The sequence below is a fragment of the Symphalangus syndactylus genome, chromosome 12 (genome assembly GCF_028878055.3).
Source record: "Symphalangus syndactylus isolate Jambi chromosome 12, NHGRI_mSymSyn1-v2.1_pri, whole genome shotgun sequence".
Classification (NCBI taxonomy): Eukaryota; Metazoa; Chordata; class Mammalia; order Primates; family Hylobatidae; genus Symphalangus; species Symphalangus syndactylus.
Window position 1 is genome coordinate 143586988 of NC_072441.2, and position 12484 is coordinate 143599471.

General features: G+C 46.9%; 1 protein-coding gene across 6 annotated transcripts in view; it reads left to right on the plus strand.

Moving 5' to 3' along the window:
* Positions 1 to 12484, plus strand: part of CSMD2 (CUB and Sushi multiple domains 2) — a 645703-nt gene that overhangs the window by 219165 nt on the left and 414054 nt on the right. For all 6 annotated transcript variants that reach the window (XM_055254886.2, XM_055254887.2, XM_055254889.2 and 3 more), the window contains exon 4: positions 5291 to 5485. In XM_055254886.2, coding sequence (XP_055110861.1) covers positions 5291 to 5485 — 195 coding nt within the window. The remainder of the gene's footprint in view (positions 1 to 5290; positions 5486 to 12484) is intronic.

Genomic DNA, 12484 nt, shown 5'->3' on the forward strand with positions numbered 1-12484 from the left:
GGAACCAAAGTCTCAAATTAAAAATAAAAGAAGTCATGATGTGGCTTTTGCTGCACTTCAGCCACAGAGGAGGTTCATTGTCATACAATCACTGAGAATATTATGTTGATTGGCAAGAGTCGGGCTTTGTAGAAGAGACAAAAATTCCCCACAGCTAATCTACAATGGAATTGTTCAATGTCAGGCACCGCTTTAATAATATTGTTCTGGGCTGCATTAGATGTAAATATCCCCCTCTTCATTTTGTAGGCAATCAAAGGGAAGCTTTATAGATGGGAGAGCATGAACGGTTATAGTATCTGTGCTAAAAAATACACGGACATTCTAAAAAAAAAATCAAAGAACACAGTGCCTTAGAAGGGATTCGCTTTGTAGCTTATCTCCAATCTCCTATGTCTGTCCAGCAAGTTGCACATTAGACACATAACAAAAGACCACACTTTAAATGTTGCCCTTGACATTATTAAAAAGTACAGGACTGGCAAATCAGACTGGGAAAAAAATCAGACTATTAAATCTGAACAGTCAGGTAATCTCTCTTCATCTTATTGCAGTGCCTAGGATGATGAAAGGAGTAAGGAAACTCTTGTTTATTAAGCACCCACTATGTGCTTGGATGCTTTGCCTCTGTCAGAAGCGGTCTTACATTCCAGAGTGCTGAACAATGGAGGCAGAAAGACCGAGGTCCTCGACCTAGCTCTGCCATTTTCTAGTTGTGTGGCCTTGGACAAGCAAGTGAATGAAGCTCTCTGTGCCTGTTTGTTTTTTCACCTGTAAAATGAGGATACTACATATCTCACAAGATAAAGTGCCTAGTATGTTTCAGGTCCTGGACCAAAAGTAAAATAAGCTTTTAGTCCAGGACCTGAAACGTACTAGGCACTCAGGGGTAGGTATTATAAGTTGAATTTTAATCTGCATAACAGCCCTGTGATGAGTTGAATTGTGTCTCCCTAAAAGCTATGTTGAAGACTTAACCCCCAGTACCTGTGAATATGACCTCATTTGGAACAGGGTCTTTGCAGATGATTAAGTTAGGATGAGGTCATTAGGATGTGTACCCTATCCAATATGAGTGGTGTCCTTATAAAAAAGGGACATTCAGGCACAGAAGCAAAGCAAGAGAACACCATGTGAAGACAGAGGATTGGAATGACGCATCTGCAAGCCAAGAAACAACAAAAATTGCCAGCAAACCACCAGAAGCTAGGAAGAGAAAAGGAAGGATTCACCTACAGGTTTCAAAGAGATCATGGCTCTGCTGACACCTTGATTTTAAACTTCTAGTCTTCGTAACTGTGAAAAAATAAGTTTCTGTTGTTTTTGGCCACCTGATTTGTGGTGCTTTGTTACAGCAGTCCTAGCAAATGAAAACACCCTTACAGGATGAAAAAGTATCCCCATTTTCAGAAGAATTGAAGGCCAGCGAGGGAAAGTTTACAGCTCAAGATTGCGCAGCCAGATCTGGATTTGAACCCAGGTCTCTCTGAGCCTAAAGTCTGGCCTTTCTCCATTCACTGTGGGACCTCTCAGGAGTAGAGCTTGGCATAAAAAAGCAGGTGGGGTTGGAAATGAGCCCCATTCATTACACCCAGGTCCCAATGGAAGCGTCAGGTCAGAGTGGTCTGATTATGAACAGCTCATTAAGTAAAGAGCAGTGAGCGTCCGAGAGTGACTTTTTAAGAAGAATCGACTTTTATTTATAGTGACGTTCCAGTCATTAATTTCGAAGGAAGAAAGCCCAAAGCAGAAGCAAGTTCGTTAAAAATTTGACACTAGTAATTTAATTAAATTGGGTCTTTGCGTCTCATTGCGGAAAATGAAACGTTAGTTCTACACCAGTTCTCAGCTCGTTTCCCCTAGTTGGCTCCCTCCCCTCACCTTAGCTTGCTTTTTTCTCCAAATGTTTACCTGACTTGCCCTTCCCATGTGTGTGTGATAAATACACACACATCACAGTCATTGCCTCTGCTGTAAGACAGCTGCATAGGATTATGGGAAACACCAAGTGAGCCAGCAGCAGGGCATCATGGGAAATGCCAAGTGAACCAGCAGCAGGGGACTAATCATAGAAGATGCTGAATAAGCCAGGAGCATGAGATCATGGGATACACCAAATAAGCCAGCTGCAGGGGATCATGGGAAATACCAAGTAAGCCAGTGGTGTGGGATCATGGGAAATGTTAAGTAAGCCAGCAACAGTACAGGATCATGGGAAACACCAAGTAAGTCAGGAGTAGATCAAGGGAAGTATCAAGTAAACCAGCAGCATGGGATCATGGGGAATGCCAAGTAAACCAGCAGCAGGGAGATCATGGGAAACACCAAGTAAGCCAGCAGCAAAAGATCATGGGAAGTACCAACTAAGCCAGCAGCATGGGATGATGGGAAATGCCAAGTAAGTCAGCAGCAAGGGATCATGGGAAATGCCAAGTAAGGCTGCAGCAGGACAGGATCATGGGAAACACCAAGTAAGTTAGCAGCAGGAGACCATGGGAAGTACCAAGTAAGCCAACAGCAGGAGATCATGGGAAATGCCAAGTAAGCCAGCAACATGGTATCATGGGAAATGTCAAGCCAGCAGCGGGGGATCATGGGAAATGCCAAGTAAGCCAGCAGTGTGGGATCATGGGAAATACCAAGTAAGGCAGCAGCAGTACAGGATCATGGGAAACACCAGGTAAGTCAGCAGCAGGAGACCATGGGAAGTGCCAAGTAAGCCAACAGCAGGGGATCATGTGAAATGCCAAGTAAACCAGCAGCAGGGGATCATGGGAAATGCCAAGTAAGCCAGCAGTGTGAGATCATGGGAGATGCCAAGTAAGCCAGCAACATGGGATCATGGGAAATGCCAAGTAAGCCAGCAGCAGGGGATCATGGGAAATGCCAAGTAAGCCAGCAGCAGGGGAATATGATAAATGCTAAGTAAGCCAGCAGCACAAGATCATGGGAAATGCTAAGTAAACTAGCAGTGTGGGATCATGGGAAATACTAAGCTGGGCCAGTGGACAGGGCAATAGAGGTGAATCTTTTCATCTAGGTCATCTCACATGTCACAGGTAAAGAATGGGCAGGGAAGAGCTCTTCAGTCTTTAAGATTCACTCTCACAAAAACATAAGCCTCTGAGGGCTGCCCCCACTGTGCCAAGCACAGTAAGCCCACGACGAATTTTTGTTGCATGAAGGAATTAATACATGAATGAGTAACTCCCCAAATAACTAATTATTGGACATGCACATATGTCCCTACAAGTGCCAGGCACTGTGCTAGTCTCCCAGGAATATACCTGTGAACCAGACTAGGCCCAGGCCCTCATGGCCCTGTGGCCCAATGGAATGAGAACATTTGCCATTTTGTGAGCATCTACTATGTTCTGGGCATTGTGCCAGGCATGCGGCATTTATATTGGTAACTCCCTCAACCGCTAAATATTACTGGCCTCACTCCTTTCTCAGTTGGAGAAACTAAGGCTCAGAGAGTTCATGTGGCTCAAGGTCACACAGAATAAGACATGATGGCACCTGGTTTCACACCCAGATCAGGCTGGTTCCAAAGTCTACCATTACCCTCTACACTGAGCTGTTTCCTCTCAGAGGAGGAAGAGAGGAAGGGGGAGGGAATACCTTTTTTCAGAGGGTTCTGAGGTCATCAGGGCTGGTAGAGAGGGTTCTGGAAGGCAGATACTAACAGCAACATTGGCAGGAAGAGGGTATTGCAAGGACTAGGGGGACCATTTAGAGTCCAGGCATGCCCACTTCCACTTTCCCATCACTGCCACCCCACTCTTTTACTCCAGGCTCCCTCAGCTCCTGGGTTATCTCTGGCCTCAGGGCCTTTGCACACACTGTTTGCTCTTTTTTGCTTAGCTAAGTCTTACTAATCTCCCAGGGTTCTGCAGAGATGTCACCTCCTCCAGGAAGTGATCTCTGACCTCACCCCCAGCTGGGTTTGGTTCCCTATCTGTCCCTGTCCCATCATAACACTTAGTGTGCCATTAATTGTGCACAGCACCCACTGGACCGAGAGTTAGATTCACTTGTGTTGTACTCACTGTAAATCAGGCTCTGTCCTAAGCACTTTGCATACCTGAACTGGCTTAATTCTTGCAACAATTAATTTGATATAAGGAAGGTGCTATTGAGCTCCCTATCTTACAAATGAGGAAACTAAAGTGCAAAAGGGTTAAAAGACTTGCTCACGGTCCCATGGATGGTAAGATTTCAGGCTGGGAAGTGAACTCAAGCACGGTGGCTTCCAAGTCTGCACTTTCCACCGTCCGGCTGCATGGCCTCTCAGAGACAGCCTCAATAAATCATTGCCAGGTGGATTAATGGAGAGGTACTTAAACGGTAGTCTGGGCATGACTAAGACTCCTACTCCTCACCCCATAGGGGTATCCTAGAATGACAGGAGGTGTTGCCCTTTAAGGCACAGGTAGTTCCGACTCTGGGGGACAAGGCAGAGGGCAGGGGGGAGCTGGTGAACAGGTGGAACAGGTGACTGACTTATGGGCACAGAGAAGCTGTGTTCTCCCTCCCTCGTTATTGCCAGGTCATGGTGCTCTTGCACCTTCCCCAAGACCATTTCCTCTGCTTCATGAGAGCACACTTGCAGGTGACCATGCCTGCTTGGCTCTGGCCACACACTGTGCATGGTGTTCCCTGGCTCCCAATTTCTCCCCTTTAAACCAGTCAGGCTCATGAGAACCCAGGTTCTTGTCTTCCCACTTCGCTGCCTATTCTGTCTAAGCCAACTCTTTCAACTCTCCTGAACCTGCAGGGCCAAAGTGCCCCTCTGGCTGCCAGCGTGGATCACACGTGAAAGAAGGGACACTGGATTTAATGAGCACCTACTCTTATGCCACGCCTTATGTCTCTTCCATGGTGTTTAGTGAGGAGTGTGGAGTCTGAAATCAGGCCAGCCATGCCCAAGAGATTAAAGTAATATTCCTGGAATTGCATCTCTAGTGATCAGGATGGACATAATTCACATCCATGGCTGCGCATTAGAAAAGGCAAGAAACCTGGATGTCCAATTGTAAATCTCGTGTGAGATTTTGAGTAACCCCTCTCTCTTCTGAGTAACCCCTCTCTCTTCTGAGTAACCCATTCTCAGGGAATCCACAGCCTTGAGAAGCGGGCAGATCAGCAGTGGGCAATGCTGTTCACAGAAGAAGAAATGAGTTCCAGGAAGCCCGAGTGGCCTAGGGAGATGCTACTAGGAAGCCCGGTGTCTGGGCTCCAGCCCAACTCACGGGGTACCTGTCTCTTTCTCTGTTTCTCCTCACAGTTCTCCCCAGCCACACATGCGGGAACCCAGGGAGGCTGCCCAATGGCATCCAGCAGGGCTCAACCTTCAACCTCGGTGACAAGGTCCGCTACAGCTGCAACCCTGGCTTCTTCCTGGAGGGCCACGCCGTGCTCACCTGCCACGCTGGCTCTGAGAACAGCGCCACGTGGGACTTCCCTCTGCCTTCCTGCAGAGGTAGGTGGCCAGAGAAGGGTCTGATGGAGTGGGGCAGTGGCTGGGAGGGGATGCTGGAGCTTCCAGTGACATCCAGTCTCAAAGGGGAAAGCTACACCCCAGCAGGGAGGGGGGTACCCACGTCTGGACAGCACAGAGGGTTTTCAGGGTCCCCAAGTGTTCTAGGGGTGTTTTTTTTTATTATACTTTAGGTTTTAGGGTACATGTGCACAATGTGCAGGTTTGTTACATATGTATCCATGTGCCATGTTGTTTTGCTGCACCCATTAACTCGTCATTTAGCATTAGGGATATCTCCTAATGCTGTCCCTCCCCCCTCCCCCAACCCCACAACAGTCCCCGGAGTGTGATGTTCCCCTTCCTGTGTCCATGAGTTCTCATTGTTCAATTCCCACCTATGAGTGAGAACATGTGGTGTTTGGTTTTTTGTCCTTGCGATAGTTTACTGAGAATGATGTTTTCCAGTTTCATCCATGTCCCTACAAAGGACATGAACTCATCATTTTTTATGGCTGCATAGTATTCCATGGTGTATATGTACCACATTTTCTTAATCCAGTCTGTCGTTGTTGGACATTTGGGTTGGTTCCAACTCTTTGCTATTGTGAATAGTGCCGCAATAAACATACGTGTGCGTGTGTCTTTATAGCAGCATGACTTATAGTCCTTTGGGTATACACCCAGTAATGGGATGGCTGGGTCAAATGGTATTTCTAGTTCTAGATCCCTGAGGAATCGCCACACTGACTTCCACAATGGTTGAACTAGTTTACAGTCCCACCAACAGTGTAAAAGTGTTCCTATTTCTCCACATCCTCTCCAGCACCTGTTGTTTCCTGACTTTTTAATGATGGCCATTCTAACTGGGGTGAGATGGTATGTCATTGTGGTTTTGATTTGCATTTCTCTGATGGCCAGTGATGATGAGCATTTTTTCATGTGTTTTTTGGCTGCATAAATGTCTTCTTTTGAGAAGTGTCTGTTCATGTCCTTCAAAAGCAATGGCAACAAAAGCCAAAATTGACAAATGGGATCTAATTAAACTAAAGAGCTTCTGCACAGCAAAAGAAACTACCATCAGAGTGAACAGGCAACCTACAGAATGGGAGAAAATTTTTGCAACCTACTCATCTGACAAAGGGCTAATATCCAGAATCTACAATGAACTCAAACAAATTTACAAGAAAAAAACAAACAACCCCATCAAAAAGTGGGCAAAGGACATGACCAGACACTTCTAGGGGTGTTTCAACCTCACCTGACCTCCTAACCCCCAGGTGTGCACTCCCTCATTTTTTCCCCTGCATCAACAAACTTCTATGTAGCCAGTCTTCCCTCACCTCTAGCCCTCCTGTCTCAGAAGAAAGATCATTTCTCCTCCCATTGCGGACCCTCTCTCCTCTTGTGGAAGCCAGATCACTTTCCCAACAGCTTTCATACGGACCTCACTGTAGGAATTATTCTTTTCTCTTTCCTATAAATTCAGCCTCTCTCCCTATCTAGTAGTTTCTTCCTCTCAGCCTCCAAATATGCTCAAAATCTCTTTACTCCAACAACCCTGTCCCCCAGAAAAACACCTCTCTTCTATGCTGTGTCGGCCTCAGCCTCCCAGCTAGGTTGACCAACTTGTTCATATTTGCCCAAGACCTTCCCAGTTTTAGTCCTGAAAGTTCCGCATCCTGGAAACCCACTCCGTTTCAGGCAACAGAGACATTTGTCACCCTATTGCCAGCCTATTCCTTACACAATCTTTTTTTTTTCCTGTCTTTCTTTTTTCTTTCATTCTTTTTCTTTTTTTTTTTAATTTTATTTGAGACAGGATCTTCCTCTGTCCTCCGTGCTGGAGTGCAGTGACATAATCATGGCTCACTGCAGCCTCGAACTCCTGGGATCAAGCAGTCCTCCTGCCTCAGCCTCTGGAATTGTGGGGACCGCAGGCATGTGTCACCATGCCCGGCTAATTTTTTTTTTTTTTTTTTTTTTTTGAATGGAGACAGAGTCTCTCTGTTGCCCAGGCTGGTCTTGAACTCCTGAGCTCAAATGATCCTCCGGCCTTGGCATCCCAAAGTGCTGAGATTACAGGCATAAGCCACCATACCAGGCACACGATCATTTTTAAAAGCTTAGAAAATACAGAAGGGAATCAAGAAGAAAATTTACCCGTTTTAACCGTGATTTTAATGTATTTCCTTTCCATCTTCTTCCAATACATATTGCATGTATGCCTGTATTACAAATATGTACATAAATTGAGATTATGATGCATGCAGACAATTTTTAACCACCTTTGATAAACAATCAGTCACATCACACTGTAAGATTTCCCATGCCATCAACATAGCCCAGCATCTTGAAAGCTCCATTCAGCCTTGTCCCTCCTTCTCCCTTCTCCCTTCTCATTTACTCCTCTGCAGACTGGCCTTTGCCCTCAATATTTGCATCATTTTGCCAAATCAGATGAGAACTGTTTTGGCTCTTACATTTCTTGACCTCTTAAGAAACCTTTGCACTATTGACCACTCATTTCTTCTAGTAACGCTCATCTCTAAATTCCATGGATCCTGAACATCCATATGTCAGTCTGGGGGGGGGGGAGCATTTCCAGGAGTTGAGAAGTCATTGGAATAACTAGCTCCTCCTTTAGTTCAAATTTTATTTTTCTTTTGGAGGAAGATTTTCTGTAATTACTGTAAAAGACTAGCTGCGGGGATAAGCAACTCCTTCTTCCTGCCACACGCACACACCTTTTGTTATTGACACCAAGGATAAAAATTACGTGGCATGTATATCTATTTCCCTTCTTCCCACTCCCATGGCAGACATAATTAATTGTTCATTGCACCCTTTCTGCTTGAGTCCAGACACAGCTGTGAATTCCCTCCCAATAGGCAAGCCACAGCCAATCAATCTGAGTTGCCACTTGACTTCACCTTTGTTTACCTCTCCTCAACCAATAGAATGGACCTTGGCCATGTTGAGCCTTCTTGGTGGAGCACAAGGGAACTAGAGTTCCCTTTCCTGCTTTCCTAACTCCCATCTTCCCAGGCCCCATTCCTAACTCGGGACCTGCCTCTTTCCATGATGGACTTCAGGAATTACCAAACCAATCAGGTGAGACCTTGACCCCTTCGCAGGTGTGTGGCCTAACCACAGCCTGAAAGCTGCTGTATCTGCCCTTCCTTATAGCATCTTTACCCACCCCCACCTTAAGGATGTTACCGTTAACATTCTGATCTTCCAAGGAGGGTGTCAGAGTTGTGACATGATGATAGAATATGAAATATGATAGTAAATAAAATCGAGTGTCTAAGTTATGAAATATAAACCGCAGTTCTTTTTCTTTTTGCAGCACTATAAATGCCATGCTATTTTGTTCAAGATAAAAACCAGAAACAAACGTAATCCAGTTATTGGATGCAACGGGGATATCACTCTGCTTGGTGAAGTAAAATTCGCAGCAATATCCAATGCTAATATGGTGGAAATCCACTAACCCTCCTAGTATCTCCAGGAATCTGTCAGCTTTAGCTTCCTCCGAACCTTGAACTCAATGCCATGTCTCCCTTCCCCTGCTTCTGCTCTGCCAACTTAGGTTGGGAACTGGGTCCATTTTTCTTGGATCCCCTACTTCTCCAAAAGACAAAATACAAGCCAACAAACAAAACCATCAACGAAGGCGTCTGCATGTAGTTCAGGCTTTATGGAAGGTGTGGCAATGCAAGGAGCTTACATCTTAGCAATGCAAATGACTTAAAATGAAAGTATGAGCAACCAGGAGCCTCACAGTCTTTTGGCCCCTCCTCCCGGGAAGCTTCTCCCTGGCTTCTGTCTTGGCAGGCTCCAGCTTCCCCTGTGATGTGCATTGTACCCTCTCTTCTTTCTCCAGCCTCTTCCACCTTGGTGCCGCCTGCACCTTGAGCCCATTTCAGAATTTCCATCAACTTCTTAGGCACAAGAGCCTGGTTTCCTCTTGGTTTTGTCATCTCCTGCAGTCTAATGTCTTCCCCTCCTCCGCCAAGCTATTTAGGTATAGGGTAGTATTTTCCTGAACAAAGAGAACTGTCATTCTATAAGAAACTCTGGGGCTGGATGTTAACATATCTTTTTGTTACCCCACCAGCCAGAGATAAGTGATGAGGGGCACCTCATGGAGGTCTTCTACCTCTCGGATGTCTTCATGTCCAATCAAGGCTCACAAGCCAGTGTCTTTGTGTCCAGGCACAGCAAGGGCTGGCCCTTCCGTGGGAAGGAGCAGGGTGGAGAGATACCAGTCTTCTAGCATTCACACCACACAGTAATTCATGGGCCTGGGCGGGGGTGGCATGTCTTTTGGTGGCACGACTCTCTGAAGTCTTCCAATTCTTTTTTCGTCTTCTGAAATGATGATGATTCTTTCCCTCCTTCTCCTTCACTGACTTTCCACCCTCCTACCCCTTAAATACTGGAGGGCCCAGCTTGGCCTCTTCTCTGGGGGACTTCTTCCATCTCTTGGAATTTCTCATCTACTGTGTTGCTGTAATTGTTACTAGGGGGCAATTCTCCAATCCCCACCTCCAACCCCGTTCTCTGTCCTGAGCTTCAGGTCCGTGTGGATAGTGAACTATGCTAAAGTTCTCCTCAGCTTGTTTCAAACTTGGCCCATGAAAACCTCACTCTTCCTGCTTTCCCTAAACCTGCTCTTTTTGCTGCCTTCCCCAGCTCATTGAAGAGTGTCCCCACCAACAGTGGCCAAGCTGAACCCCTCAGGGCATCTTACGTTCTTGCTTTTCTTGCTGTTCCCATCGCATCATCGGCCCCCATGTCCCTCTGCACCAGCCTACCCCCTCCACATCTCTGTTGCTCTTCAGATGATGGTCCAGGCTGTCTCGTCTCTCACTTGCCTCACTGAAGGTTGACCCTCTGTAGGCAGGTGTGCCCCAGTTCTCTCCTGCTCACATCAGCCCATTCCTACCTGTACTGCTAGGGAGAACTTGCTAAGGCACAGATCTGACAAAACTAAGTGGCTCAGTCACTTAGTGGCTCTTCATCACTGACGGGGTCTAGTTCAGATTCCTTAGCATGGAGCACAAGGCTCTTCCAGAAAGAGTCCCACCCCAATCTTTCTAGTCTGTCTCTTAGACTTATTTTAAGTAGCTTCCACTTTAGCCACACCAGAGAATGCTCCCTTCCAAACGCCCTAGGGAAGCCAGCTGAGGATGTCAAATCCTGCTTCCAGAAGGGCTTCCAGCCCCCTGCTGCCTGAGGGGGCTGAGATGTGGTTCTACTCCAAGGCTGGGAGAGAGTAAAATGGCTTTCCAACTCTCAGACTCCCTAGGGATTCCCCCGACCCCCAGTCACCTCCCTACCTTCAGGTTCATCTCTCTATTCTAATTCCCACAAGCTACAAGAATATCCTAAGAAACATCCTCAGTAATGTCAGTGATTTTATAAAAGTGATTTCCCAAACTGTTCTTCCTTAGGAGGCCAAGCTAAACAGGAACAAAGGGTACCCACCATACACCCATCCTGTGCCAGGAGTGGTAGTCATGCCAGAGTAAACAGGTTCATACTCGGGAAGCATTAAAAGCCTTTTGGCCTTTCTTCCTCTCATGTAGAATTCTCAAGAGCTGGCATCTGCGAGTGGATAAACCTCATCCACTGGGCAGTGGTCCGTAAATATTTGCTGAATGAATGGCTGTCTGGTTGGGTCTAATTCACCATCAGAATCATGCTGGCATACCAGCCCGAAAGGGAAATTACTAGCCTGGGTTACCCCACCTGCCCAGTAGCTCTGAGTGACAATCTCTTTAAGTCCAAAGCTTCCCGGAGCAGACTGGAAAGCCGTGTGTGTCTGTTTTATCTAGGAAATGTCATGCGCCCAGCTGGAGGGTGGACTTGGTCTGGGGACACAGCACAGACTAGGAATGGGGGGAATAGGGAACAGCTGGGAATGGGGGGAGCAGGTGTGAGGCCGACCCCCAAGGAGGCCCATCCCAAAGATCCTGACCCATCAAGGCTTGGTCCAGCTGACAGAGGGAAGGAGGTGGGGCCTGTGACCTCCCTTCACTTTGTGTCACACTGGGCACATTTTCAAAAGCAGAGGTCCCTTGGAGGTGCTGAGCTTTGTGTCATCTCTTTGATCCACAAGAAGGAAGACCATGTGGATTTCAGCAACAGGCCTCTGACTTGTGAGGGCCATTGGCCCTGGATCAAAGAAGGCTGCATAGGGAAGCGACAGAATTCGTCTGCGCTGGGGGCTGAGAGGCAGGTGGTAGGGAGAAAGCTGGCCAGAGCAAGTGCTTGGCCTCTGAGGTTCAAGCCAAACACAGCAGGCTGCCACCATACCTGGGGAAGAGGGAATATGGTCTGCAGAAGCTTGGACTGCAAGTGCTGAGGTGTATCCCAAATTTTCTGGCCCCAGGGGAAGAAGGCTGCAGAATGTGAAACAGAAGCAGTGGTATCGGGTGTGGACAGTGCATAGAGTCAGACTGGCCTGGGTTCAACCCTAGCTAAGCCAGCTCCTAGCTGTGTGGTTGCCAGAGTGCTGCTAAACCTCTCTGAGTTTTAAAGGTGGGACACAAGTAGCAGCCTTACAGGGCTGACTGTATCCTCATTTCATTCACTTGGCTACTCAACAACTTTCTCTTGAGTGCCTGTTATGAGCCAGCCAGTCATTAATTCAATTATCATTTATCGACTGCCTATACAGTGCCAAATATTGTTCTAGACTCAGAGAACTACAATGATGAGCAAGTCAGACCAAATTCCATGATCTCTTGGGGTTTATATTCTAGCAGCCAGGAGGCAGAAAACAGATACACACACCAAACAAACAGGTGGTGGTAGGAGCTATGAGGAAGTAAAGTCTTAGCCAGTGATGAGGAAGGCTACTTTAGACGGGGCAGTCAGGAGAGGCCTCTCTGGGGAGGTGGCCTCTGAAATGAGTCCTGAGTGACAAGGAGGAGCCTGTTGTGTGAAGACCTGGAAAACGGCATTCCTGGCAAAAGAAGCAGCAAGTGC